General features: G+C 57.6%; 4 protein-coding genes across 21 annotated transcripts in view; 2 read left to right on the top strand and 2 right to left on the bottom strand.

Moving 5' to 3' along the window:
* MORN1 (MORN repeat containing 1) overlaps positions 1-1,245 on the bottom strand; it is a 61,385-nt gene extending 60,140 nt beyond the window's left edge. For 6 of the 15 annotated variants that reach the window (XM_023627611.2, XM_070254844.1, XM_070254846.1 and 3 more), the window contains exon 1: positions 964-1,182. In XM_023627611.2, the coding sequence (XP_023483379.1) occupies positions 964-1,039 (76 nt within the window). In that variant the 5' untranslated portion in view covers positions 1,040-1,182. Of the gene's footprint in view, positions 1-477 lie in introns of all 15 variants that reach the window. The other 9 variants (XM_070254838.1, XM_014737700.3, XM_070254860.1 and 6 more) reach the window with 7 other exon arrangements.
* Positions 1,246-1,493: 248 nt separating this feature from the next.
* On the top strand, positions 1,494-13,001 carry RER1 (retention in endoplasmic reticulum sorting receptor 1). 3 transcript variants are annotated; one of them, XM_070254891.1, is made up of 7 exons: positions 1,494-1,692; positions 4,813-4,900; positions 6,167-6,271; positions 8,677-8,776; positions 10,052-10,130; positions 11,484-11,619; positions 12,318-13,001. In XM_070254891.1, the coding sequence occupies exons 2-7, from the start codon at positions 4,820-4,822 to the stop codon at positions 12,405-12,407; spliced, it is 591 nt and encodes a 196-aa protein (XP_070110992.1). In that variant the 5' UTR covers positions 1,494-1,692; positions 4,813-4,819; the 3' UTR covers positions 12,408-13,001. The 3 variants fall into 3 exon arrangements, with proteins under 3 accessions (XP_070110992.1, XP_070110983.1, XP_070111001.1); XM_070254882.1 differs by having other exon boundaries at positions 1,512-1,686; XM_070254900.1 differs by lacking the exon at positions 1,494-1,692 and adding an exon at positions 2,099-2,234.
* A 219-nt stretch (positions 13,002-13,220) lies between these two features.
* On the bottom strand, positions 13,221-20,788 carry PEX10 (peroxisomal biogenesis factor 10). The gene is made up of 6 exons (XM_023627679.2): positions 20,577-20,788; positions 19,720-19,800; positions 18,786-19,192; positions 17,164-17,339; positions 16,832-16,967; positions 13,221-15,362 (listed from the first exon to the last, which is right to left on the bottom strand). The coding sequence occupies exons 1-6, from the start codon at positions 20,695-20,697 to the stop codon at positions 15,294-15,296; spliced, it is 990 nt and encodes a 329-aa protein (XP_023483447.1). The 5' UTR covers positions 20,698-20,788; the 3' UTR covers positions 13,221-15,293.
* Positions 20,789-24,149: 3,361 nt separating this feature from the next.
* The window catches only part of PLCH2 (phospholipase C eta 2), an 83,077-nt gene continuing 81,081 nt past the window's right edge, over positions 24,150-26,145 (top strand). The window contains exon 1 of one of the 2 annotated variants that reach the window (XM_023627461.2): positions 24,150-24,271. The gene's annotated coding sequence lies outside the window, so the exon portion shown is untranslated. The remainder of the gene's footprint in view (positions 24,272-26,145) is intronic. The other variant, XM_070254772.1, reaches the window with a different exon arrangement.

Genomic DNA, 26,145 nt, shown 5'->3' with positions numbered 1-26,145 from the left:
TTTATGCAACAAACACCATGAGCACTGATTCAGTGCAGAGAGGCAGGCCCTGTGGGAGGTGGGCTAGGAAGAGTGAATGCAGAGTCCTTGGGAGGTGGCAGGGTAGGAGGGGAGGTGGGAGGGTCAGCAGCCTTCCTGGAGAGGGGACATTTGCAGTGAGCCAAATTAGCCACGGTGGGGGTGGGGAAGCCGGCCCTGCCATTTCTCTGCAGGGACCCTCCAGCGGCCTCCTGTCCCTTCACAACAAAAATCTACACTTGCATTCAAGGAGAGCCTGCCCAGCTTCATCTCCTGCCCCTCAGCTGCTAGGCGCATCATCCCCCGCTCCCGATTCCAGCAATTCTTGGAATGGGCAGGGTCTCCTCCCTCACCAGCCCCGCTGTTTTCAAGGCACAACTTGAGAGGAGCGGTTCTAGGGAAGTGTGGGGGTTACCAGACAGACCCCTGTATCTGCCATAAATCAGGGTGAGGTTCTACCTGCAGATACCGCGTGGACTGAGTTCCCCGCGGTTCTATTTCTTTGATTCTATGAACAGCTCCTATCAAACCTCCTTCCGAACCACGCGCCCAGGACGTCGGGAGGCGTGGTCCTGCGCCCGCCCTGATACCTACGGCCGGGATCGGGTCTTATATAACTGGCTGTGTCTCCAGGCCGGGCTGGTTCTTCTAGTTTGGGCCCAGGACCTCTGCCCACCTCGCAGGGCACCAGGACACACGGAGGCACGCCCCTCCCAGGATCGGGGGCGACGAAGGCTCCAGGGGTGCCGCCTGGGGCTCGGGGAGGCGCGCGTGGGAGCCCCGCTGGGATCAGGGGTGCGGGTTCTGGCCCCGGCTCCGGGAATTGGAATTCCTAACGTGAAGATGCGGGGCCGAGGGCGCGCAGCTACCGCCAAAACCCTGCATGCCTCCCTCCCACCCCGATGGAGGCCTGCCCGTGGCCCGGCCCGGGGCTGCAGCCGTTACCGTCCCGCGGCGGCCGGCCCGGGGGAACCCGGCGCGGCTGGCGGGAGTTCGGGCTCCTCTCGCTGGCGGCTGCCATCTTGCCGCTACAGGTTTCTCTTGGCAACCAGCAAAGTCTTCCTCCATTGGCTCCATTGGTAGCGAGGGGGCGTGGCCGCGGGCCCAGGCCCTGGGCGATGACAATCTCTGGAGCGGAACTATCCGGGCCCGGAGCCAGAGGACGCGCCTGCGCCTGCGCGGCATGGCGTATTTCCGCCGCTTACGTCCCTTCCGACGAGAGGACAGCCCCGCCAACAGCTGGGCGCCCGCGCCGGAAGCGGAAATGGTTGGAGGCTCTCGGCCCCGCCCCGGCGGCCATCTTGGAGGCCCCGGAGGCGGTGCCGCGCAAGACGGAGCGGAAGTGCTCGCTGCCCGTTCCCGGACCAAGAAAAGCGCCGGCGCGGCCGCCTGCCCGCGTCCTCCTTTTCGCGGCCCTCCGGAGCCCGCGCTCGGCCGCAGCGGAGCCGCGAGGTGCGGCGGGCGGGGGTGCGGCCGGGGCGGCGGGCGGGCGGCGCACTGGGATAGGCGGGGCCGGGCGGGTCCCCGGGGTCGCGGCGTTGACCGGCCTGCCCCGCCCGCCCGCCTGTCCTGGGGGCTCGGTGCCCGCCCCGGTGCTGTGTCCCCGCCCGTGGCGAGGCGGTCCGCCGGGTCTCGTGGGAGCGCCGTGCTGAGGGGTCGAGCTGCTCGGTAATGGTGCGGACCGAGGTGGGACCGCGGGAGTCCCCGGGCCGCGACCGCGGGCCACGCCGGTTCGGCCGCCCGAGCCGCCCTCCCTGCACCTGCTCTGGGCTCCGGGCAGCCGTGGCCGGGTAGCCCCCAAGTTTCCCCGAGGCGCGTTGTCCTCGGCTGGCTTGGTCTTTCCCTTGGTAGGCCCCCCGTGAATAAGGGGTCCCCAGGCCCCCTGAGTGCAGAGGTGACCGCGGTCGGGGCAGTGTGCCCAGCCAGGTGGGGACATCTGAGACGGCCCGGCCGGAGGAGGGAGGGGCCCGGCCGGGATGCGGCCTCCCGGGGAGTGGATGAGGTCTGGAGGCGCGTCGGCCAGGGGACAGCACCGGGGGCTGGAAGCGTGTGGACGTGCCCTGCGGGGAACCCGCGGGATGAGGGCAGGGGCGCTGAACGGAAGGCCGTGGGACCAGGCGTCGATGAGCCGCGGGGGCAGAAGGATGGAAGCCTCTTACTATTTGGGGAGTGGTGGCCACCTCCAGCAACGGGTGCGAGGAACGACTCAGAACTAGGCACGTGGGGAGTCTTGCTGCGGTTTCAGGCATGATACTCACGGGCTCTGCTTGGAATGTTTTTTTCTTCCTTTCCTTTGTTTTCTTTGTGACTGAGCATAAAGCACTTAAGTCCAACAGCTCATTTACTCCGGCCTGCTACCTAACAGGCCCGTTAGGCGGTAGGGCCCGGCAGGAGACCAGAAAGTTTCCCTCTTGAAGGAGCTTGCATTCTAGTAGGAGGAAATAGAGAAGTAAACCAGAAAGAAATCAGAAAATGAATGTTACACAAAATAAACAAGGTGATGCGACCGAGAGACTGAGTGGTCAGTTTGACAGTCATGCAGGGCCTCTCTGAAGAGGTGGCCTTACGCTGAGCAGAGAGAGGACTGCAGACAGAGCAGCTGGTGTGAGGGCCGCCCTAATCTAAGAACAGGTCTGACATGTTTGAGGGCCAGGCTGGGTGCCGGGTGCTGTGTGCTGGCGTGGCTGGCCGTTAATGCCAGGCGGGAGGCCATTCGGGGGCACTCAGGTGCTGTTGCCCACCTTTCACACCTTGAGCTGAGGTGTGCTGGGATGGTTGCCCAGGTCATACCACTAGAAAGTGACAACTGGACTCTGAAAGCAAGCTCTGACTCCAAAGTTCACGTTCTTAACGTTATTATGGATGGTGCGTTTAATAAAGACGTCGAGCCGTGTTTTAATACGTGGGCTGTTTGTCAGATATTCAACAGTGTGTTTTTGGAAGATTTTCCACATGTTCAGGGGAGAGAATGAGCGGTTGTAAGCAGTCTTTTTCTTAGAGCACATCCTTGGAAGGGATAGCCAGGTATTTTCTCCTTAATGTGACTCTTATCGTCTCAGTTCAAGTAGAAGCGTTTTAATGGTAAACAGGTCATAAAAATAAAGCAAGGGAAAATTTGTAAGGAACCGTAGGATAAGGAATGTGACTGATGTAGCTTTCTGCTGGTCCGGCTGTGGCCTAAATAGGGTGGCCGGCCATCCCAGGTAATGAGTTCTAATTCAGCCCCTTGGAAACGTGGAATTCTCCCTGGTGAGTGTAAGCATGCGTGTCCTGAGAAGACAGGGAGGGTGCGGGGCCGTGATCCCTGTGTTCAGTTCAGCTGGTGTCTCGTTTACGCGTCTCCCATGAGAGCAAAGGGCAGTTCTGGGTCCCTCCTCCACGCTTCCTGGGCTCTGCCCCGTCCACGCGACAGCTCCAGGAAGTGCTGTCACGGAGTCACTGTTACACTTTTTACGCAAACTTGATGTGGCATAGTGCGACTGCTCGGGGTTATTTTCATATCTAAGTTGTAACTGGAAAGTTTTTCACTTGAGATTCAGGTCAGGGCCTGAGCCTGATGACTCCGCTTTAAAGAGAGGGTGTTCTGGGTGCTCTAGTGAGGGCGTGGGTGAGGGGTGCGCCCCGGCAGGTATGGGTCCAGGTTGTAGCCCCACCGTGAACAGACGGATGCCCGGGCAGCTTGAGCTGTCGTGAGCCTCGCTTTTCTGTCTGACTGGGAAGGGCTGTTTTCCAGATGAGGAAACTGAGGCTGCGTGGCCAAGCAGCTCAGGGGCCTTGGACACAGACTCGGAGCCAGAGTCCGCTTCTGTTCCGCAGCCCTGCTGTGGTACTGGATGGGGAAGTGCTGTCCACAGGTTCGGGGGCAGCAGTCAGCTCTACCCCTGGCATCTTCTCCAGCTGAGGGACAGCAAACGCCTCAGTACTCCGGATCCTTCTTGTCCTGAGGTTCGGGTGGCAGCGTGCGCTGTTGGAGGAGCTGAGATCAGGCTGGGCTCTGGCTGCTCAGGAGCACAGCTGCTCCTGACCGTGGGCAAGCGGCTTAAACTCCTTGAGACTGGATCCTCTTTTGTAAAGTCAGGGGATGCTGCTGCTTCACTTGGTTATCTGGTTCTCACAGGCTGATTCCTCACGGGATCCCAGCACATGTTGAAACAGTCAGGAGCAGATAGGATTACCCACTTACAGATAAGGAACTGGGACACCCAGTGGGCCGGCTGAGGATCGTAGGTGACGTTTTCTTGTTTGTGGAGTGGAAGACCTGTGCCTGAGAGGACCAGGAGGTGCACAGCTGGCCGCTGGCACCGTGGAGAGCAGCCTGGACAGAGACCAGGGCAGGGCCTGGAGCCGAGGGGTGCTGAGGGGAGCCTGAGGAATGGCCAGGAGGAGGTGCTGGAGAGAGGCGAGTGTGGGGCGCTGCGGAGGCGTGGGTGCAGCGGCCCATGCTGTGGGCCAGCCCTGGGAGGTGGATGTGAAACCATGCCCACAGGACTCAATGGTCAGCACAGGCGGCTCCTGGAGACCAGTGGGGGGAGTGTGGTCCAGGTGACATTAGCAGAAGTGAAAGCCCACCCAGTGCTGCTTTGCATGTCACATGCCATCTGCTCTCCACTAAAGCGTGTCACTAGTTTGTTTTTCTTGGACAACATGGTAAAGACGCACAGGAGAAAGAAATGGTGCGGACGAAACAGTGAATACTGAAAAAACCTGCTTGATAGCATTGGCAGAAATAGAGCAAAATGATCAAATCCTTGAATGCTTTTTATTTAATTTAAAAGTATTTTGTGTGTTTCTCAGTTACAGAATGTCTGAAGGGGACAGTATTGGAGATTCCGTCCATGGGAAACCTTCTGTGGTGTACAGATTTTTCACAAGACTTGGACAGGTTGGTTTTTTATAGATGAACTGTGTAAATATTTGAACAAGAAACTGTTGAGCCGGCCATTTTCCTGTGGGCTGTAGGTGTGCCGTGTTCCCGATAGGGAGTGGATGACACCTTGCCCCAGCCTCACGTTTCCACCCTCGGAGACCCTTCTGTAAAGGACCAGATAGTGAGTGGTTTAGGCCTTGGGGGCTGGATCTGGTCTCTGCCAGATGTGTTTTCTGTTTTTTTTCCCAACCACCTTTAAAAATGTGAGAACCATTCTTAGTTCCTGGGCAGTACAGATATGGCGCCAGCCCCTGTGCTGCTCTTGCCCTTCCCTCTCCTGGCTGCCCACGTCCACATCCACTCGGCCTGGCAGGCCTGTACATCCCCCTTTGCCCAGATCTGCACACCATCGATGGACCGTATCTGTGGGCTCTGAGGAGGCCTGCAGTGGCCACTGTGCTTGAGACAATATTCACACAGTGTGTGTCTGAATTTCAGTCTTAGAGGAAGAAGTCCAATTCAGTGAAAAGTTGTATATACTGATATTTTGGCTCACAATCAAGAATGTATCAATTTTTAAAATTAAAAAATAGCATTTGGAAAACTTGATAATTCTTAAAGCCGGGTGTTCGGTGTGTGTGGGCTCCATATTTGATGAATGGGTGAATTTTTCATGATTAAAATTTAAAAACTAAAACAATTTCAAAATTAAAATTAGACAGCATGTATGTGTACATGATTACACACACACACACACACACACGCATACGCATACGTGTAAAACTGAGGACTCCTACAGCACACTGCGCAGCTGCCTTGGTGCCCACCACGCGAAACCTCCACGCTGTTGGAGGTCAGGCTGTGGCCAGCCGGCCTGAGGGCAGAGCTGGGGGCCGGCGAGGGGCTGCTGGGCAGGGCTGGGACCTGCTCCACTGGGGAGGGCTTTGGGATGGGACTTGTGGGCTGAGTCCCGTGTGTAGGACGGCGACTCTAAGGTGTGCACAGTCCTCCTTCTCAGTCTAGTCGCTCTTGGGTTGAAGTCAGGTCTCCCAGCAGTGACCCCCTTTGGCTGGTGCTGCAGGGCTCTGTGCCATGAGAGTGTTCTGCGATGGTTTGCTTAACGGATGGGCCTGCCTCCGGAATTACTGCCCATCACTCTTGGGTTAATCGCAGTCACTGCTTTGGGCCAGCAACTTAGGATCCGAAGCAGGTGGTCACAGGAAGTGTCCTGTGCGCTGGAGTGGCAGGGTCTGCGTGACGCGTGTGCACTCTGTCTTGCAGATCTATCAGTCCTGGCTCGACAGGTCTACGCCTTACACGGCTGTGCGCTGGGCGGCGACGCTGGGTCTGAGCTTCGTCTACATGGTCCGAGTCTACCTGCTGCAGGTGGGTGCCGGCCGGAGGCGAGGCGTGCTGTTACTTGGGATGCTGGTTTTTTTCCTATCTCTGGATTAGGAGGGTTCATGGAGAAAGAAATGCTCTCTAATGATTGCTTTTCAGTTAAGCACCAAATGTAAGAAAAATTTCAAAGACTGTCTTTTAAAATGGGATTGTTTACAGTTCATCCGAAGCCCATCAAATCCTCTAGCTAGAGGTCCCAGGACAGGCTTGATGTCAGCCCGTGTCTGGTGAAGTCAGCAGTGGACCCTCTGGCACCCCAACCCTGCCTCAGGACTCCCCAAAATTACCTCTGGACCAGCCACCTCGTTCCCTGGGTGCCAGGAGCGATGTTGGCGTCCTGAGGGGGCAGCAGGTGGTTGAGTTGAGTGCGAGACCTAGGGACCGGAGGTGGTTTTGAAGGGCTTTTCTCAAGGTCAGGTGACGTCCTCTCAGGCTTAACCTTTGATGTTGTTTATTCTTTAGTGACCACCTGGCTCCTAAATGCGAATTCTCTGTAGACTTGGGAGGAGGTCATTTAATCTTTCCTTATGTTCAGAGGAAGGTAAGGTAGAGGCCTTGCCCAGTGTGGTTTCTTCGGAGTCAGGAGAGAGGTTTCCTCATCTAAAGCAGGCGCCTTCCTTCCAGATAGTTCCCCAGACTAAGTAGGACATGGGTCCATAGGTGGACACGTTTATTTACTGGAGACTGTGATGTGTCCTGTGCTGTGGGAAGTTCTCACTTAAACTAAATGTACACACGTGTTCCTGGATGTTATTTTTTATGCCGAGTCCCTGCAGATGACCCTAACGTGGGTTCAGTGTGAAGGCAGCGGGTCACTCTGTCTGTTGTAGCCAGTTGATCTGTGCAGGACGCTTGCAGTTAATGTGGAATTTACTGCAATTCGTTTTTCTAATTGGACATGGTCCATTCTCTAATGGAAAGAATGACCTAGAAACCTTGATTCAGGGACTTTAGGGAGGGGTGGGGGTGCATTTTGCACCGGTTAGTTTACTGTGTTCTAAACCAAATTTATACCTAATTTGGCATCTCTTCGGCTTGGCCCTGTGACAGGAAGCTGTGTAAACATTAAACTATTTAACGTGTCATATCTAGTTTTGAGTTGTCTGACTTGAAAATTTTTAAGGCAGAAAGATTTCATCTTGTTCGTATGAAGATTTTAGGCTTTTAAAATTGATAACACAATGCAGTCTGGGTTTTTTTATTTTTTAAGATTTAAAAAAATTTTTTCCTTTTTCTCCCCAAAGCCCCCTGGTACATAGTTGTATATTTTTAGTTGTGGGTCCTTCTAGTTGTGTCAGGTGGGACGCCGCCTCAGCATGGCCTGATGAGCAGTGCCATGTCTGTGCCCAGGATCTGAACCAGTGAAACCCTGGGCTGCCGAAGTGGAGCACGCGAACTTAACTACTCGGCCACGGTGCTGGCCCCTGCAATCTGGTTCTAATTGGATAAACTTGCTGCTTTTAAGTGAATTTAGTTGTAAGAAAGTGTATTGCACTTTCAACAAGTGTGTTCTACAAGCTGTAGGTATTCCCGCTTCTTTGCATCTCCTGAGGAAGGTCTGGCTCCAAACGTGTTTTTAACCTCCTTCTTGATTGCCTCGTTTTCTGGCTCTGGATCTCTCCTGGGCATTGATCGTTGACCCTCCTGACAAAGTGTGCGGTGATGGGCGTTGCCCACTAGAGGGATTACCGCCAGCACGTCTCAAGCGATGGTTCAGATCCTATATACCGGGTCAGGTGGCTGTTGGCTTAAGGCAGGGCTTCTGGATCAGGTGTGCACACCAGCATCCCTCAGTGCCTGGGCCACACCCACTCGGTGTGTAAGGAGCCTTGTGGTGCAGCATGGGTCTGTGGCTTTGAGAAAACCCTTCTTTTCTGTTGCATTCCTGGTGGGGAGCTGGTGGCCTCAGGTATTTTGTGCATCCAACTGGACCCTTGGTGAAGTTTGCTGTTTGGGCCCTGGCTTGTTCACTATCAGGACCCACAAAGTAATTTGAGATAAACTGTCATCATGCACATCACTGTCCTCTGTCACTTGTTATAACTTTCATACTGTAAGTAAATTGTGTGATTTTTTTTTTTTTTAAAGATTTTGTTTTTCCTTTTTCTCCCAAAGCCCCCTGGTACATAGTTGTGTATTTTTAGTTGTGGGTCCTTCCAGTTGTGGCATGTGGGATGCTGCCTCAGTGTGGCTTGACGAGCAGTGCCCTGTCTGCACCAGGATCTGAACCAGTGAAACCCTGGGCCGCCGCAGCACAGGGTGCAAACTTAACCACTGAGCCACGGGCGGCCCCAGTTGTGTGCGATTTTGAGTCCATTTCAAAGTAGGAATTGGCTTGAGTGGCAGAGGGCTGCAGCGCGCCACTGACCCTGTGTCTCCTCCTCTTCCAGGGCTGGTACATCGTGACCTACGCCTTGGGGATCTACCACCTAAACCTTTTCATAGCTTTCCTTTCTCCGAAAGTGGATCCTTCCTTGATGGAAGATTCAGGTAGAGTAGAGATTGTCCACTGTACTCTGTTTGGGGAGAATTGTTATTTTGTATACTTCACAGGATTGCTCCATTTTCTCTAGAAACATTTGAAATCCAAACTTCTGAGATTCTTCTCTTGGGGTTTAAAGTGCACTTAGAGCTTTGGTGATGAGGATGACTCTGTTTGTAGAATGACTCACTAATCCCTCCAAACAAGCATGGGGGGTCAGCAGACCTTCTGTTGCCCCATTCTGCAGATAAGGAAACTGAGGCACGCAGGGTTCTGTAACCTGCCCAGGGCCACACGGCAGGGTGCCTAGGAGCAGGGATATGCACTTGGACTGTCTGACTCTGCCCTCAGACTCGCTCCTTCCTAAGCAGCCTGTCTTTGGTCATCTCTGAACGCACTGGTTAGGTCCCTTCTCATGGGCAGCCGGCTTGGCTGACCCTGACGCCCAGCCGGGCCGCTGAGGGTGCACTCTCTGTTTCCCAGGATGACGGTTTGAAATGTTCTTGGCCCTCGCTGCTCCTGGCCATACTGGGCCAGGTGGGGAGGCCATGTTTACTGGCCAACTGGGATAGGGGGCCGGGGCACAGCGGTAAGTCACTGTTCCAACACATCTGTCACACTGTTGGAAAACCCGATGTGGCTCCCTGCCGGGGGAGGGACACACTTTCTGAGTGCTGGACGCTTTCTCAAGACTGTTTTCAAATTGTGACCAGGAGCCTATGATTTTTCTCTATACAGTATTTAATAAAAATATTAAAGGAGACACAACCCTTTCATTTAATGTTGCCATTTAGGGGGATTAGAAAATAACTGAGACCCTTTCTGTGGGACTCGTTCCTCCATCCATGCCTGGGGCGGGAACCTGCCTGTAGGGGAGCGGAGGGAGGGGAGCGTCTGTTCCCACAAGTCCAGTCTCTCAAGAGCACCTACAGTCCTGCACACATCCCGTTTTGTAAACATTCCTCCTCCTTTTCTTTATGTGCCTTTATGTTGGCCAGTTGACATGTTCCTATAAATTGGCGTGTAGTTCAGTTTTTATGCAATCATTCAAAATATATAGAACAACTTTTTAAAAAGAAATTCTAATATGAATCTTCTAAAGTGATGAATTGATTTCTAAATCGGCCAGAGATCCCCATTTTATTTTTGGTTAAATGATATAAATCTGTATTTCATATCATAGGCATGCTAGTTCAAAAGCTTTAGGGAAAAACTTAACAAATGTGATGGAAATAAAAAGGTGAGTCCCGTGCTTTGTCTCAGATCGCTGCTCTGCCTTTCAGATGACGGCCCCTCGTTACCAACCAAACAGAATGAGGAGTTCCGGCCCTTCATTCGCAGGCTCCCAGAGTTTAAATTTTGGTGAGTTAATTCCTAAAGGTAGTTGAGAAAGCTGCTTGTCCTCAGGTGTGGTTAACAGGACTGAGAACAGACAACCTTTGTTCTAGTTAGCTAGTAGCTTAGATACTTAAAGAAATGAGAGTTTTGTGGTCTTTGTTTTTAACATTCATTCACCCAAAACACGAGTGCTGTGCTCGCCGGGCATGGAGCTGGGTCACGGGCCCTCTGTAGGAGAGCCACCGCCCAGTGGCTTCTCTTGGCTGCAGGTTAACACCAGCGCGCTCTGAAGCTAGCAAAAAAAGGGGCTGTTTCCAGGACAGAGGATCCTGGGTATGTCACAGACTTGGGCCTCAGGAGGGCAGGCTGCACCGCCAGGGTCTGCCTCCCTCCGTAGACTAGCTGGTCTCCGTGCTGCTCTGCTCTCAGGGCCCCTTCTGGTCTCTGGCAGAGGTGGACCAGCTTTCCCCCCGCTCAGTTCTTGAGGGAGACCTGAGCAGAGGCAGGAGTCTGCATGCACGCGGGGCTAGGTCTCCTCCAGGGCAGGCGCAGCCTTCAGCACATCTGCTGTCATTGGAAGTGCCGCACGCTGGGACGGGGGCTGGCTTATCCCCCAGCACTCATAGAGGTGGTGACGTTGCACCGAGGATGAGTGTGACAGGTGGACAAGTGACGCCACACTGTCGGAGAAACCGGCTCTGTGACCCCATCTGTCCTGCATTTCTTGGATCAAAACCCTGAAGGGAGCAAGCCGCCACACCTTTACTTGGCATCCCTGGCACTGTGTGGGATGTGGCAGGTGCTCAGCCAACCCGTGGAGCGGGTGGGAAGTGCTGGGGAGGGGGAGCAGAAAGCAGGTGAGGAGGGGCCCTGCCAGCCCTCCAAGGAAGTTGGCCTTTGTGCTCTAGGAAAGGGAGAGCCCAGGAGGATTCTAAGGAGGGCCAGGAGCCTGATAGGCTGGCCCTGAGGCCAGACTGCCTGGGTGCCGCCTGGTTCTCCTTAGAACACTGCACAGCCACGAGGGGGACTGCCTGCTGGGTGCATGGGACTCCAGCGTGAGGCTCAGGGACTGGGGTTTATTGCAGCCAGCGGCCTAGGCAGCATACATGAGCCTTGAGACGTACTGTGTATCTGAGTCGTCCCCGAGCCAGTGGCCTGAGTGGCATCAGCACCTCTTCACTGGCACTTTATACTTGTAATTTTAGAAGAAAGCTTTGAGCTTTTAAGGGACAAAGAGTGCTGTACTTGTGGTGACACGTAGCCGTCATACATAAAACACGCAGTGCCACCACAGCCCCCCAGTAGAGATGTGCACTCTCCTCGTGGGCCCAAGTGCCAGGGGCCCGGTGCTGGCTGACCTTCTCTCCTTTCTCCAAGGCACGCAGCGACCAAGGGCATCCTCGTGGCCATGGTCTGTACCTTCTTTGAGGCTTTCAACGTCCCAGTGTTCTGGCCCATCCTGGTGATGTACTTCATCATGCTTTTCTGTATCACAATGAAGAGGCAAATAAAGGTAAGCACTGAGACGTGCTGCCCTGAGCTGCCCTCTTACTGTGGCGCTGAGAGGAGAGCCACGCTCAGGTCTGACGTGGGAGGGCAGTGCACAGTCTGCTCTGGGTGCACATGGAGCCTCATGAAGCTCCGTGCAGTCTGACGGGGATACGGTGCCCGGTGCCCTGCTGCCCGCCAAGGTCCCCCAGCACAAATCTGTCCCGCAGTCCAGCTGTCGAGTGAGCGGGCCCTTGGCAGGCAGCTCTCTGGGTGCAGGGAGGGAAAGGCCCCTGGTTGTGCCCTCAGGTCTGCAGTCCTGTCTTCACTGGCACGTTGTCCTGAGTCAGAGCCAAGGATGTGCCAGACAACGACGGTGTTATGCCGACGTTGCCCTCACACAGGTCTGGGCAGACATGATAGTGCAGCTTCGCCCCCTCCCTCCCCCAGGGTATGTCATCAGCAGGGGCCATGTGCCTCCCGTCCTGGGTCCCCAGCCCAGGAGCTGTAGCCCTTCCTGCACGTGAGGGGTTACGGAATTCCAGTGGAGCTCTGCTGGCTCAGCTGGGCTGAGGGGGCTTGCTGTGTCTATGAGGGACTAGAAGCTTGTTGTTGGAGTCCTAGTTTCATTGCCTGATGCGTAGAAGATGGGGATTCCGATTTGGAGAAAAGGTGGCTCCTCGGAAGGCTGTTCTGAAATAACTCGAGTCTCTTTGTCCCCAGCACATGATCAAGTACCGGTACATCCCGTTCACGCACGGCAAGAGGACGTACAAGGGCAAGGAGGACGTGGGCAAGACCTTCTCGAGTTAGATGCTGGGCTGGACCCGCCATGCAGAGTCCAAGGACGGTTTTGAGCCATTGTAACAATGCCTTCTTCACATAAAGTAGTTGGTTACAAGGGAGTCAAATTTTCTTTTTAAAAAGGAGCTTCAATTATTTGTAACGGAAATATCAGGTTTTTGAAGAAACCGGCATTTAAACCAAATTGCATTGATTTATTTTTCAGTGACGTTGAAGTGTTGAAATGGATGGAATGCTAGTAAACTGCAGGCCGGGCAGATGGGCGGGCGGGGGCTCTGGGAGGGCGGGTGGGCACAGCATTGTGTGACCACGGAGCGAGCCCGCAACGGGGTTGCACCCCAGCCACCGCCTCCCCAAGGATGCTCCTGGTCTCCCTGCCCGCCTGGAGGATGACGCTCATCTGCTGCTGCGTGCGTGGAGGAGCTCAGCACCTGAGGGTGACTCCTAGTGACTCTGGGTTCGAATGCCAGTTTCCCCATTTCATCTCACTAGAGATGTTTAAAGTTGGCCTCTATCATAATGACTCAAAACTCTGTTCTTAACTACCGTGATTGCTTTTGAGGGGCTGGAATTATAAATATATATTATATTTTGATTGTTTGAGATTATTTTGACACATTTCTTTGATACGTAGGGTTCTGTTTTGATTAATTGACATTTGTTCCCATGCAGCTGCCCATTTACAGAGACACTGGTAAGAGCAGACCAGTTCTGTGGGTTTTAACACGCGGTTTTTCACTTTCTACGGAGAAACACAACTCTGACCTGCATGTCAACTTTTTTGATGTGATAAAAAGAAATACTCGTAAACATTTTACTAAGTGACTTTTTAATTCCAACTTTATTAAAGACAGTGTCCCCTTTCTCGTGTAGTCTTTATCTAAAGCACTCAGCTCGCTGCACAAAGGCAAGCCCAGCCCGAGACGTGCTGGCTCTCTGGTGGTGAGCTGTTTTTACCAACGGCAAGAGAACAGACATCAAACATGACCATGGTTGTCACTGGGGCACAGATGCTGAAGTACGAACCAGTGTGTTTCCTCCCAGGTCTTCAGGCAGTTCAGACTCGTCACTCTGAGCAGTTTTCCTTCGTCTTAAGGTTTTAGAATTGAACAGGCTTACTGTCTGGCTTTTCTTTTGCCGATTTCTGCATATTGGAAATTGAGCTCCTCTTGTTTTTGAGAGGCCATTCCTTTTGTATACCTGACCCTGTGTCTTCAACTTCTTATTTAGATGACCCAAATCTGTACTTTCAGACCATGTGGCAGCATTTGAGGTGTTCAAACTCTATAGACATTTAAAAAATTTTTCGTACTGTTTTCATAGTAAATGCTCAGGCCTGAGATGTGCTGGGAAATAGCGTGTGCTTGGTCAGAGTGTAAGGAAAGTATTTTAGGAACCGAGGCCCTCTCTTGGGGCCCCTCCCTGTCAGGTCTGCTCTCAATCTGGCCCATGGTCACAGCGGCCTGTCTCTGGCAGCTGACCTTTATTAACTGAGGAGTACAGAGCCATCCCTATTCCTGAACAGCTGTGTCCACTAAGTCAAACTCTGAGAAGTGGCCTGCGTAGGCCTTTGCCAGCAGCCTGTGCTATGACACTTGCAGCAGGGGAACGTGACACCCCAACCAGAGGGCCTGGCAAGGGTATTTTTATACTACCCTTAGGAAATCTGATTTTCAGTTCACCCTGAAGGCATTCTTTTATTTTTTTTTGCTTGAGGAAGATTAGCCCTGAGCCAACATCTGTGCCAATCTTCCTCCACTTTATATGCTGGTCGCACCACAGCATGGCTGACGAGTAGTGTAGGTCTGTGCCATGCCTGGGAGTCAAACCCGTGAACCTGGGCTGCCAAAGCAGGGCACGCTGAACTTCACCCCCACGCCACGGGGCGGCCCCTGAAGGTCTTCTTAATGTATTAATGCTTCCGTGCAATTCGTTTCTTAAGGATGCCTATGGCAAAGTCCTGTCTCTGGCACAAATTAAATACAGTTTTAAAAACCTCAAAATAACAAAAAGGTGGCAGGAAGTAGGCTGGACATAGCGGTGACCTGGGGTAAGCAGCCGTGTCCCTGCCTCTGGGAGACTGCGGAGCCTGAGGGGTGGTGTTTGTGGCTTAGGTGTTAGCAGCACATGTCACTCAAGCTGGCTCTGCCCCAGCAGGAGCTCTGAGCTGGAGGCCTTTCTGCCTTTGTGCAAGGCCAAGATGCAGACTCCGTTTTTCTAAAATGGGAAGCAAACTTGACATGTGTTAAAAGGTGCGTGCCAAACATTTCAGGTGGAGATACGGGTCCTTGGTTTCTTTCTATTCCTGAGTGGATGTGCCTGTGCCACTCAGCCTGGCTCTGGTGACAAGGGCAAGGTTTGCGGGGTCACTGGGGCTGGCGGACTGACCACACCATCAAAAGCAAACTGCTCCGTGCTCTGCTCTAAGCACGCCTGTTCAGGCCACACCCTTACCATACGCCTGACGTGGAATCGTTTCTCATCATGGAAGTGAATAAAGTTTGTCCTGAATAAAGGTTGGTCTCACCTGTGTGGTTTGGGAAATGGAGGGAACATAAAACCGCGTGCAGAGAGTGAAGTCCTGGAGAAGTGACTAAGTTGTGCCACAGCAGGGTGTGGGGCTCTCAGCTGAGCTGCTGCCCCAACTGGGTCTCGCCGTCAGCGTCCCCAGGCTCGGGGGTCACTGAGCTGGGTGGAGCCCCGCCAACCCCGCCTGAAGGCCCTGGGCCTGCCGTTTTGCAGCCAGGCCTAGCCTCTGTCCTCCTGAGCCACTGGCATGGTATCTTCATGACAAGAAATATAAATTAGAGAATTCTGTGGTTTCTGTACAAGTAAAGGTAATCTTGAGAATAAGTCTTCCTCCTGCCGGTCAGGACGTCGGGCCGCTCTGTCAGGTCAGCGATAGTGCCGCAGGTAGACGAGCTTCTGGGGAGGGAACTTCTCCCTGCAGAGGGGACACTCCGCCTTGTGGGGGGGAGAGCAAGGTCACACAGGCCACAACCAGCACAGCCCCTGCCACAGCCCTTGGGGTCTCCTGTAAGGCCATCTCGGGCCCCCTCCCAACTGGCACTCCAGTATCTCAGGATGGACATCTGTCTGGTTCAACGTAAGACAGAGTCAGCCTTGCTGTTCAGAAGTTGCAAACCTGCAGGGAAGGCCTTAACCCTGGGTCATGGAGCGAAGCAGGGAACAGTGAACTGAGGAGATGGCCAGGCTGTCCCCACGGTGACTCAGGGCCGTGAGGGCTCTCAGCCGCTACTGACAGCTGTGTTGAGAGGAGTGCGTGGGCTCCACAGACTCCCTTTGGGGGTTCTCAAGAGAGCCATTGAACGACTGGCTACCCCGAGCGTCCTGCGAATTTCTGGGAGCAAATGCTGTGTCCTCTGTCCGTTGCATCAGGCCCGGCGGCCCCATCCCTAAGGACCGGTTGGGCTGAAACCAGTCAGGTTCCCTCTGGCCAAGGGAAGGCCGGTGCTCACCTGCCAGGCCTCCCCACCTGGGCCAGCCGCTTAGGGCAGGCAGCGCCTGTGCTCCCGGGGGAATCCCACAAAACGGGGACCGGGGAACCAAAAGAGGAGGCTGCACTGACCCACAGTGACAGACCCTCGCAGTGGGGGCATTTCACAGGCGCTGGTTCTAAATCAGCTCCAGCTGGGCTCGGAGGCTGCAGCCACTGTGTGCCCCATACACGGGCCCTGAGCAAAGACTCATGGCCAACACACAGAGGTGGACGTCCTGAGGTAAGAAACAGGCCAGAGCGTTTGAAACGCTGTGAGGAAACAAGATGAGCATCACATCCCTCCTTACCTGCCTCACCTGCATGCCCCACCCCCCATCCCGGAGAAGCTGGACTGGGGCTGAGCTCACTGCAGAGGCGTGTAGGTGCCCAGGAAGTGGCCCCCTCCCTGGAGTCAGCGCAGAGGCAAGAAGTGGCCTGGCGTCCCTTGCTCTGGTCACCTGGCTTGGTAGATCCCAACAGCCTGAGCTCTCAAAAGGCTGGGGCTGGTGGCTGTGCGTCCTGGGACCCCTGAGAGGGCAGTCACGGCAGGTGCCTGCCCAATTGGAGAGGAGGGTCTGGCCTGGCCTGGAGGACTGGGGCCCGATGTGTGCGGGCAGGCTAGGGCTTCCAAAGTGCTGGGGGCAGACTCGCCCACCACAGCCTTTTGGGAATGAAACCTCATGGGCGCCGGCTGCTGCTCCAGCTTGCTTCCAGCAAAGCCTCGACATGCATAATCAGCCACCTTGATTCCAAATGTGGCCCCATATCTGGCTTAGCTGGGAGCTTTTAAAAAGATGCCCACCCCTCCACCCCCAAACAAGAGGAGGTTTGAGAGGCAGGCTCCTTGGTTCTGCTGCTGCCACTGGGGCTGCACCCCTACTTGGGGACCCTGCACACCCCTAGACCCGTAGCTGCTGGTCCCGGCGGTGCCCACCTTGGTGTCGCACCACTGGGTGATGCACTCCCAGCAGAACAGGTGGCCACAGGGCGTGGCTGTCGAATGTCTGCGTTCTTCCAGGCACAGGGTACACAGGGAGTTTCTGGAAACTGCCCTCTCTTCCACGTGGCTCCTGGGTCAGGGGGCAGACAGAACCGAGCCTCAAAGTCTTTGTGACGCCTGCCTGAGTCCCAGCGGCAATGCTAAGCGCAGGGTGCTTGGCCCCCAGCCGCTGCCCCCAGCCCCCACAGGCAGGGGCACACCTGAGCTGAGAGCCCCCTACAACCCACACATGCCTGTGCCCCCTGCACCCTTGGCCCACCACGTACCTGCGGTACGACAGGCTGCGGTGCAGCTTCCACTCCCTCCGGGCACGCTGCCTCTGCCGGAAGCCATACAGCTGCAGGCCTGTGGACAACGCCAGGTGCAGAAGGGAGACGAGCCCCAGCAGCCTGTAGCTTGTGCGAGCCCTGAGGTCCTCTGCAAGTGGGCGGCGGACGTGGAGCTGCCAACAATCCCAATGGGACGGTTATGCGATCAGCTGGCATAAAACACTGGCCAGCTTGGGGGCGAGGCCTCCCCTGGCACTGGGGGGCCCATCAAATGAGGCCAAACCCTGCCTTCTTGGCACAAGGTGGAGACAGAGAGTGACCAAAGGCCTCTTGGCTGGATGAGGGGGACAGGAGAACCTTGCAGCATCTGAGCACTGAGCAGGCAGTCAGGGGACGCTGCTGGACAGCCCAAGGCCTCACTCCTAACAGGAGTCAAGTGCTGAGCCAGGAAGATGGCCTCAGAGTTCCAAGCCTGCAGGTCATTGTGGCTGCAGGTAAGGATTTGGGGGTGGGGTGGGGACATCCAGGGACCCACATCTCTGAGAAAAAAGAACTGGCAAAGAAGCAGGGGAGGAGGACCCAGTGATGGCAGGAGAACCCTGGCCTGCAGAGGCTGCGAACAGCTTCTCTGTCATGGGAACACGAGCTCCCTACTCTTAGCAAGGCACCTGACCACCTGGCGACACTACGTCACCTGGTGACACCATGTTCCAGCTCTGAAGTTGCTGATGGCTGCAACTTCTGGCCACATCCTTGAAGAGAAAGTCAGTTGCCATCCACTTCCTGTCTCCCTTCCCTCGGCAAGGAATGGAGACAGCCAGGTCAGCCAGACCAGCCAGAGCAGATTGGCCAGAGGCCCAGGTGCCAAAGAGAAAAGCCCTCTGTCTGGGTCGACCCCGTGTGGGTCCAGCCCCTTGTTACAGCAGCTCAGCAGACACCTACCATACTTAGTGGTGATGAGCTGTCAGCTCCCTTGAGCGTGTTAAGAACAGACGGATCTGAGAGGAGGTGGTGGTACAGGTGCCCAGAACAGCACTGCCCAGGAGGGTGGAGGAAGTGGGTGGGATGCTGAGAGTGACCCAGGAAAGAGCCTGGAGACCCTCTGGTGGGCAGGCGGCCTGAGGGGAGGCTTTCTGGGCAAATCTAGAAGCCAGAGCATCAGCTAAGAACCAGGATGGGAGAAGGCGTGAATGGTTGTCTAGTGGGGCAGGCAGGGATGCTGGCAGCAACAGGGCCCACGTGGTCACTGTGGGGTCACCATCAGCAAGACGTCCCTAAACCTGACCCTCCGTCAGGGCAGCCTAGAAGGTGCAGGTGTGGGGCCCAGGAGCCCAGGGTCACAGGCCCATGCTCAGCATAAGGAGCAGAGCACCGGGCCTGACAGCGAGGCAGCCCACATGTGCTGCCTGGAGGCAGACAGACTCACTCTACCCTCAAGGTTTGCAGAAACTGGACTTTCTTGGTTCTTTTAGCAAAATGTGACCCAACAAAACCCACGTCTTTTAGTTCAAGGATTTTGGCTCCAGTCTTGTGACTGTGACAGTCCATACAGGCTGGAAGAGCCAACTACACACAGAAGAACCAAGATTAAGCAAGTGTGGTTAGCACCTGCTACTTACATAGGTGACTCCGGTGAGCCTCTTGGCCAGGTGGTAGAAGGCGCCATGGATATAGAACCAGGCGACGTGGAGCCGCTGGAGGCAGCTGAGGCCCTGCCTGAGCACCAAGGTGGCCCGCAGGAGCGCCTTCTTCTGCTGCTCTGTCAGGTTGGCCACGTGCCGGTGCAACCAGCGCCTTGTCCCTGACCGGCTGCGCACGCCAGGTGCCAGGCTGCCCTGGGAGGACCAGGTGCCATCGCTGTCGGCCTGCAGCTCATGCTCCAGGTGGAGGAGCGCCTTGTCCAGCAGGTAGGGCAGGACGGTGTGCAGTGTGACCAGCACAGTGCGGCGCAGCCTTGAGGGCACACGGCTCTGGGATGGGTCCACCTGGATGATGCTGACATACTCCTCCCCGAGGGTCTGGTAGCCTGGGACAAGGGAGCGGGGATGGGGGGTGGTGGGCATGTAAGAGACTGAGGCAGACCTGCCAGCAATTCCTTCTCTCCTTACTGTGTCTTGCTCTCTACTGAGTCCCGGCCTTTCCTGTAAAGGACAACTCTCCACCAGGGCGTTGCTGCCCATGTCCCGTGACAGGGGTCAGTGCCGGGGCCCCTCTGGGGGTCATGGGGTTCAGTTATGGAAAGACAGTCCCAGTGGCACTGTGGGCAAAGTCCAGGACAAAGAGCACCAGGGACAAAAACAGTGAGAGGAGAACGCAGACATGACTGGTGAACTTCAGAGCTTCCAGAGGCCGGGGCTGGGGCTCAGGGCTTGGCTTCCCCTCTAGGGGAGGGTCTTGGGGGCCCCTCCTTCCCTAAGGCTGCATCTGGGCCAGCTCCAGGGACACTGGGGAGCACCACCAGGAGCTTCTCACACTGCTGGCAGCCCCCTCCTGTCCTCTGGGCTTGGCTGTGTTGTGGGCCCCTCAGTCCCAAGGTCCTGCTGGGGGCGCTACCTGCAAGCGTGGTGAGGCCAAAGTAGGCTACATCCGACAGCAACTCAATCTCTTTCCTCCACTCCAGCCACTTCTTCGCACCTGAAAGGAAAAACAGCGCTATTACCGTGGGGGTGGGGGTGGCAAGGATTAGGAAGAATCCTCCCCTCTTCTTCCCGCTAAGGCCCCGCCCAGCCTCCCCGAGGCTGAGACTGTTCTGAGCCAGACTCTCCTCTCTCCCCTGGCCTCCCGTGCTTCCCACGCTGTTCCATCTGCACTTGCCCCGCCGGGGCCACTGAGAGTCTCCTGAGAGCCACCTCCGCGTCCAGGACCCGAAAGGGCCCCAAGGACAGACGGTGTAGTAAAGTGACTAAGAGCACAGCTGACACCACCGTCCAGCGTCAAACTCCAGCTCCCCACTTTGCTGGCTGTGACCTCAGGCGAGTCACCTGACCTGTCTGGAATCCCAATCTTCCATCTGTAAGAAGGGGAGTAACAACAGGTCCTACCTCCTAGGAACGTTTTCAGGATTAAGTGGGTTACTGTTTGTAAAGCACGGAGAACGGTGCGCGGCAGAGTAATTGACAGCGTCTGTATACGTTCATAAACCATCTGTTGTGAGCGCCTCCTCCAACACCTGGGCCTCACCCCACCCCGACCCAGCGGCTTCTCCCTTCGGCTGAGCCCGCCCCGGGGGCTGCGGTCTCGTCCCCCCACCTCGCGGGGCGCAGGGCCACGGGCGACACCCTCCGCGCCGCGCGGTCACTCAGGGCCCGCAGCGCTCTCGGACGCTGGCGGACTTGGCTGCTCACCCGCGGGGAGCTGCGGCGCCCGCTCGGGCCCACTCCCGCCCCGTCCACCGGCCCGCCCGCCCTCACCCGCAAGGCTGTGCAGGGCGCCGCCCGCCGCGCTCCGCAGCCCGCCGCGGTAGTAGTCGTCCTTCTGAGCCGCGCGAACCACCGCCGGGGGACTGGCGGCCGCGACAGCCACAGCGGCCATGGCGGCCACAGCCACGCGGGCGGCGCTTGATGACGGAGCCCGGTCGGAGTGCGGCGCAGACCTTGAGCGTCACAGCGCGCGGGGCGGGGTCTGGGTGGGGTGGGGCGGGGCCTGAGCGGCGTCGGGGCGGGACTGACGGGGCCCCACGCGGGGGGGCGGGGCCTGCGGGCGGGGGCGGGGCCTGCGGGCGGGGGCGGGGCCTGCGGGCGGGGGCGGGGCCTGCGGGCGGGGGCGGGGCGTGGCTTGCGGGGCCACCTCCTCGCTGTCCGCGCTCTGCGATCCGCGGTCCGGAGCGGGCTGCGCGAGCTCAGTCCCTTGGCAGCTGTGGTCTCACGTCCCCGGCCCACTCTGCGGACGGGGAGACTGAGGTCAGAGGTCCGGCTGCCCGCCAGCATCACGCAGTACCGGCGAGCCTAGACCCCAGAAGGTCCGCGGCCCGGGGGGTGGTCTGCCCGCTGCGCTCTTACGAGCTGCAGGGACCCTCCAGCTTTGCTTGACCGTTCCCTGGGCGCTGATGGGTGTCTGCGTCAGAGTGCTGAGCGAGGCGAGACCCCGGCCCTGCAGCCACAGGGAGCTTCGGCGTGCCTCAGTAATCCTGCTTGAAAGCCCATCCCGGGCTTGGGTGTTGACAGCCTGCCTGGGTGCTGGGGTGTGTGTGTGAACGTGGACCCGGCCTTTGGGTCCCGGAAGGGAAAGGACCTAGCATGTGGGAGGGCAGTGGGGAGTCGGGACGGGTATGGAGGACGGGGAAGACAAGACGAATTTCTGGATCTGAAAGCTGATTTGGCTGCTTGGTGGTGAGTGGTCATGGGGACAAGCTGTCAGGTACACTGCCATCGGCCAGGAAGGCATGGGGCCAGACAGGCTCAGCTGTTGGCCTCACCTCTGCTCCCATCTCCAGGGCTCAGCTGTGGGAACATCCCCAGGCTGGCACAGCCCAGTGACACTGGGCCAGGCAGTGGCCAGGCTGTGGGGACTGGCTTGGAGCTCATCGGGGGCCCCACCAGCTGCAGGCAGGCACCTCTTAGAGGGAAGGGGCATGACCTGGTGGTCCCACACTCCCTCCTGCTATTGAAGCCCCCGTGCCCTTTGGAGCCATGCCCCTGCCCGGGTACCCTGTTTCCTGGACGCAGAGGCCACCCACAGCTTCGGTTGTCAGCCCAGGGTGGATGGACCCTTTGGTGAGGGCCTGTGCGTGGGCTGTGTGAGACGCTGAGGCCTTCACAAGTTTCTGTCCCACTCTCATCTAACCGTCTGAAACCAACGCACAGCTCCTTCCTGGCCCCAAAGATGCCCTGTTCTGTGGGTTTGCACAGACAGATGCAGTGTCCCCAGGCGCCAAGTCAGATTCAGGGAGGTTTTGTTCCCTTCCTCAGGGTCACTGCCTGGCTCCTTCCTTCAGCCCAAGGGTTGGGGCCTGCCCGGGCACATCCTTCACTTGCTGGGCCCTGCGGGGTGCTGCACCTGCTGGCCTGTTTCCTCACCTGCGCAGCCCACGCCTGGGCAGGGCAAGGCCAGACACAATGTAACCACCTGTCTGTTGTTCTCTGGCTGTGGGGCCTGGGGTCCACTCGGGTCCAGATTGCCTCAGCTTCCTCACCTGGGCGGTCGGGGGAGTTGTTTGGGATTGCTGCAGGCCCCAGGGCCCCTACTAAGAAGACTCAGTTTGGGGTCAGACCCCAGAGTGTCCAGCAGGTGGCGCCGCCGGCCCATCTGTTCTACCAGGTTAGCGGTAGAATTTCAGGGGATTAGGCAGTGAGTTTCACCCCAAATTGCAAACCTGGATCAGAACCAAAGATGAGCAGACTGACCGCCTCCGGGGCATCAGTGTAGAGAGAGGGACAGGCCGAGAGGAGGGGTGTGGCTGACCTTGGGTTTCAGAGGGAAGTCCTTGCCTGTCAATCATCTCTGCCTGTCCCCGCGGCCGTCAAGCAGCCGGCAACGTGTGCTGCCATCTTCTCGGTTCTGATTCTGGGGTGGGGCCAGGATGAGGGCTCTGGTCAGAGGAGGGGGCATCTGTCCCTTGTCCCCCCTCACCTCCCTTTGGCCGCCCTTCCCTTGCGCCCCGGATGGCAGTGTCTGTGGCTGCGTGTCTTCTGACGAACTCTGGCTCCTCTGGCAGGAGGTGAAGAGCTGTGTGGACTTCGGGGAAGGTGGCCCCCCACGCTGGCAGAGGTGGCTGACCAGGGTCCAGACCAAGTGTGGGGCCCTGATGTCCACCCCCTGGGCCTGCAGCAAGGAATTGCCCCATTTGTAAATGGGTGAGGCTGAGCCATTTCGACGCTGACGAGGAACATTTCTGGGCTGGCCTCTGACTTCACCCGCTGTGACCTCAGCTGGTCCTTCGTCACGTGCATTCCATCCCCATCCCTGGGCCTCGGTTTTCTTGTCTATGGAATGGGAGATGCTGATGTGATTAGCCGATATTTATCAGGAACCTGCTGCGCCAGTGCACACATCACCTGGATCTTGTCAGAATGCAGGTGTGGGTGGGTGGGTCTGGGGCAGGGTGGAATTCTGCGTTTCTCACCAGCTCTGGGTCGATGCCTACGCTGGTGCACAGACCACCCCGTGAGTAGGAGCCGGGCTCTCAGCACTCACCCCACTGCATTTGTTCACTTTCTCACAACCTCGTGTGTTGGATTGTCCTGTCTGACGTCCCTCCTCCTCTGGGACACTTGCTCTGGCCCTTCATTGAACCCGGTTCCAGCAGCCGGTGGCCCTGCTGCACACTTCGCTCTCCCGTCTGGTCACCCACCTTCCACCCAGCTCCACCCAGCAGCCTAGTGGGTGAACCAGTGGTCAGCTGGCCAGCTTGTCTGTGTCCCTCTGCTGGGAGGCCGGCTTCCCCTGGCACGGCCTTCCTGCTTGAGTGGCTGCTGGCACGTGAATGCGCTTGGGAAGATGGTGTCTGGAGAAGGAGAGAGGGAAAAGCAAGCAGGGTCAGCTTGCCAGCCCCTGATTTTAACTGAGGTGGTGTCACTGTGCGACCCCTCCCCGGCCAGCTGGACACTGGGTGGGGTGCCCCCTGCCTTGGGACTGGAGTGTGGTGCTCCCAGGCAGCGCCTTCGCTGGATCCCCTGGGCACCTGTCCCATCGTGTAAGGAGTAGGGTGCTTCTCATGGTCCAGGGATGGCAGAGGGGCCGGTGAGGCCAAGATGCCAGCCTGGGGGCGAGGGGCTGGGGGACGCAGGAGACTGGGGAATGCAGGGGCGCTGGAGAAGGCTGTGTGTCCGGATGCCACACTCCTGGGTGCTGGGCCTGGGGCTCTGACTGGGCAGGTGCCCCGGAGGTATGGAGCAGAGGTGAGCGCTGCTGCCTTTTGTGGGGAGTGGCTCCTGTTCTGGGGAGGGAGTGAGCCATGCGCTGCAGGTCTGGCCCCAGGCATGGGCCAGAGTGGCCTCTTTCTCCCTTTCCCTGCAACTCCCAGCACGGGGCAAAGGGGCAGGACCGTTAGGGTGTGGCCTCACTGGCAACAAACCTGGAGAACAGGTTTTCCCACCAGCTGCCGGCGGCTCGGAGGCCCAGAGCGCACCTCACTGCATCCACTCAATGGCGGCCCCGGGCCCTGGAGGTATGAGTGGGTGCGGGGTGGGCAGCCAGGGAGGGAAGGTGAACCCTAGCGCAGGCAGGTGGGGGCCCCAGATGGCGCCCCCAGAAGAGAGCTGAGGCTGCGCTGTGCTTGGACTCCCGCCAGCCCCATGGGCAGAGGCCCAGAGCCAAGGGTGGGAAGGCCGGTGGCAGCCTCTACCCGCTGCCCATCAGGGGCTCGTTAGGGGTCAGGACAAGGGGTTGAGTGCAGGGCCTGGACCTGGGGCTTGGGCCGGTCTGGGAAGTGATGTCGGGCGACTTCAGGGCACGGGCAGGTGGCCAGGGGTTCTGTCCGTGGCCAGGGCCAGTGTGCCCTGTGCTGGCCGGAGATAGGGAGGCCGATTCCTGGCAGAATGGTGTGTCTGCCAGGAGCAGAGCCAGCTCTGGGGCTCTGTGAGGGCCTCAAGGGAGCCTGGGGGCTGAGGAGGGAAACACTGTGCATGTGGCAGAGCTAAGAAATCAAAGCTCACAGAGGCTGTGCCTGGTCCAAAGCAGGCACAGGGCAAATCCCAGGTGTATCTGGTTTCACTTCTGTACCCTAATGGCTTTGTCCACTGCTGGGGGTGGGGGAGGGCTCCCCATCTGGGTGGGGCCATCATCCTGGGCTGAGCTGGTTGGTAACTAAGGGCTGGACACTAAGGGCCTAAGAAAGAGGTAATCTAGGAGGGCTTCCTGGAGGAGGGTGCTTTGCACTGGAGAAGGAGAGGGAGGGCTCCATCCAGCCAAGAGGCTAGGATGAGGGGCTATCCTTCCAGCCTCCTGTGGGTCTGGAGGGAGGGAGAGAGGGTGGACAAGTCTGGGGCCCCTGTAGGGTGGGGGGGTCCCAGAAGAGTGAGGACCTGTGGGCACCAGGCAAGGCCAGGGAGGGCCTGAGAGGGAGACCTGAGCAGGGCCACCGCTGGGCAGGGGCAGCGAGCGTGGCCAGCACGGGCTGTCCACATGCTCCCTCACTCCTGCCCAGTGGAGCAGCGTGTGTCTGGTGCCGGTGTTTGGATGGGGCTGTGGGGAGCGTGGCTGGCCTGGGAGGGGGTGTTCTGGAGGTTCCCTGGAGATGCCTTCCCACAGTGCCACTCTCCTCGTCACAGCAACCTCCTAATGGGGGCCAGGGCTGCTGCCTCTCTGCGGCAGGTGTGCCCTGGGGCAGGTCCTTGCCGCCCACGGGCCTCAGTTTCCTCATCTGCCAAATGGCAGGATAGCGGTACTCACCTCCCTGGGCTGTAAGAGGCCTCAGGACCTATGTGTGCAGTGCTGGCAGGTGTGGGGCCTGGGGGTGTCCTCCTGGCCAGCCCAGGGCTCGCCGTGGCTCCCCCTCCAGGTGGGCCCTTGGGATGTTGAGCGCGTTCAGGATTTGCTGGGGTGGCGAAGGCCTCAGACCGCAGGGGCATCAAGCGCCTTAGCAGCTGAAGCGTTTCTTCGTGGACTCCGGTGACAAGACCGGGGGCCGGGTCTGGATGGCGTCTCTCGTCTGCTCCCAGCGCCCGCTGCAGCCAGTCCCCGGGGGACCTGGGGGGTGAGTGAGGAACCTCGAAGTCGGAGCGGCTGTCAGCAGCAGGAATGCGTGTGGCTGGCAGGGCTGGCGGCAGTGCCCCTGGGATCCGCGAGCGCCTGTCCGGGCCGGGCTCCATGCTGCTCTGCTTCAGCCTCCGCACCGGTTCGCTTCTGAATCCGCGTTTTGTGAACTTGTCCTGATTCTCAGAGACTGGTAGCGGCCAAGGGCGGCAGCTCCTCTGGCCGCCCCAGGGCGCACGTGCCATGAGCTGGAGGGAGGAGACCGGGTCCTTTAGTCTCAGGTTGAGGCTGCGACGCTGCCGCAGGCCCTGGCCGTCCTTGTCTTAGCATGAGAGTCGGGAGGCGACT

This window comes from Equus caballus, chromosome 2 (genome assembly GCF_041296265.1).
Source record: "Equus caballus isolate H_3958 breed thoroughbred chromosome 2, TB-T2T, whole genome shotgun sequence".
Classification (NCBI taxonomy): Eukaryota; Metazoa; Chordata; class Mammalia; order Perissodactyla; family Equidae; genus Equus; species Equus caballus.
Note: the sequence above shows the minus strand (reverse complement) of the source record. Positions and strands in the feature narration are given on the sequence as shown.

Excerpts from the sequence above, each read along its gene's own strand:
- PEX10 (XM_023627679.2), bottom strand. The coding sequence starts at position 20,697 with ATGGCCGCTGTGGCTGTCGCGGCCGCCAGTCCCCCGGCGGTGGTTCGC. Across the intron at positions 19,193-19,719 it reads TGGCCTCACCACGCTTGCAG|GCTACCAGACCCTCGGGGAG; the intron begins GTAGCGCCCCCA and ends CCCTTGTCCCAG. Across the intron at positions 17,340-18,785 it reads GGCTCACCGGAGTCACCTAT|CTCCACGTCCGCCGCCCACT; the intron begins GTAAGTAGCAGG and ends GATTGTTGGCAG.
- RER1 (XM_070254891.1), top strand. The coding sequence starts at position 4,820 with ATGTCTGAAGGGGACAGTATTGGAGATTCCGTCCATGGGAAACCTTCT. Across the intron at positions 6,272-8,676 it reads TCCGAGTCTACCTGCTGCAG|GGCTGGTACATCGTGACCTA; the intron begins GTGGGTGCCGGC and ends CTCCTCTTCCAG. Across the intron at positions 11,620-12,317 it reads CAATGAAGAGGCAAATAAAG|CACATGATCAAGTACCGGTA; the intron begins GTAAGCACTGAG and ends CTTTGTCCCCAG.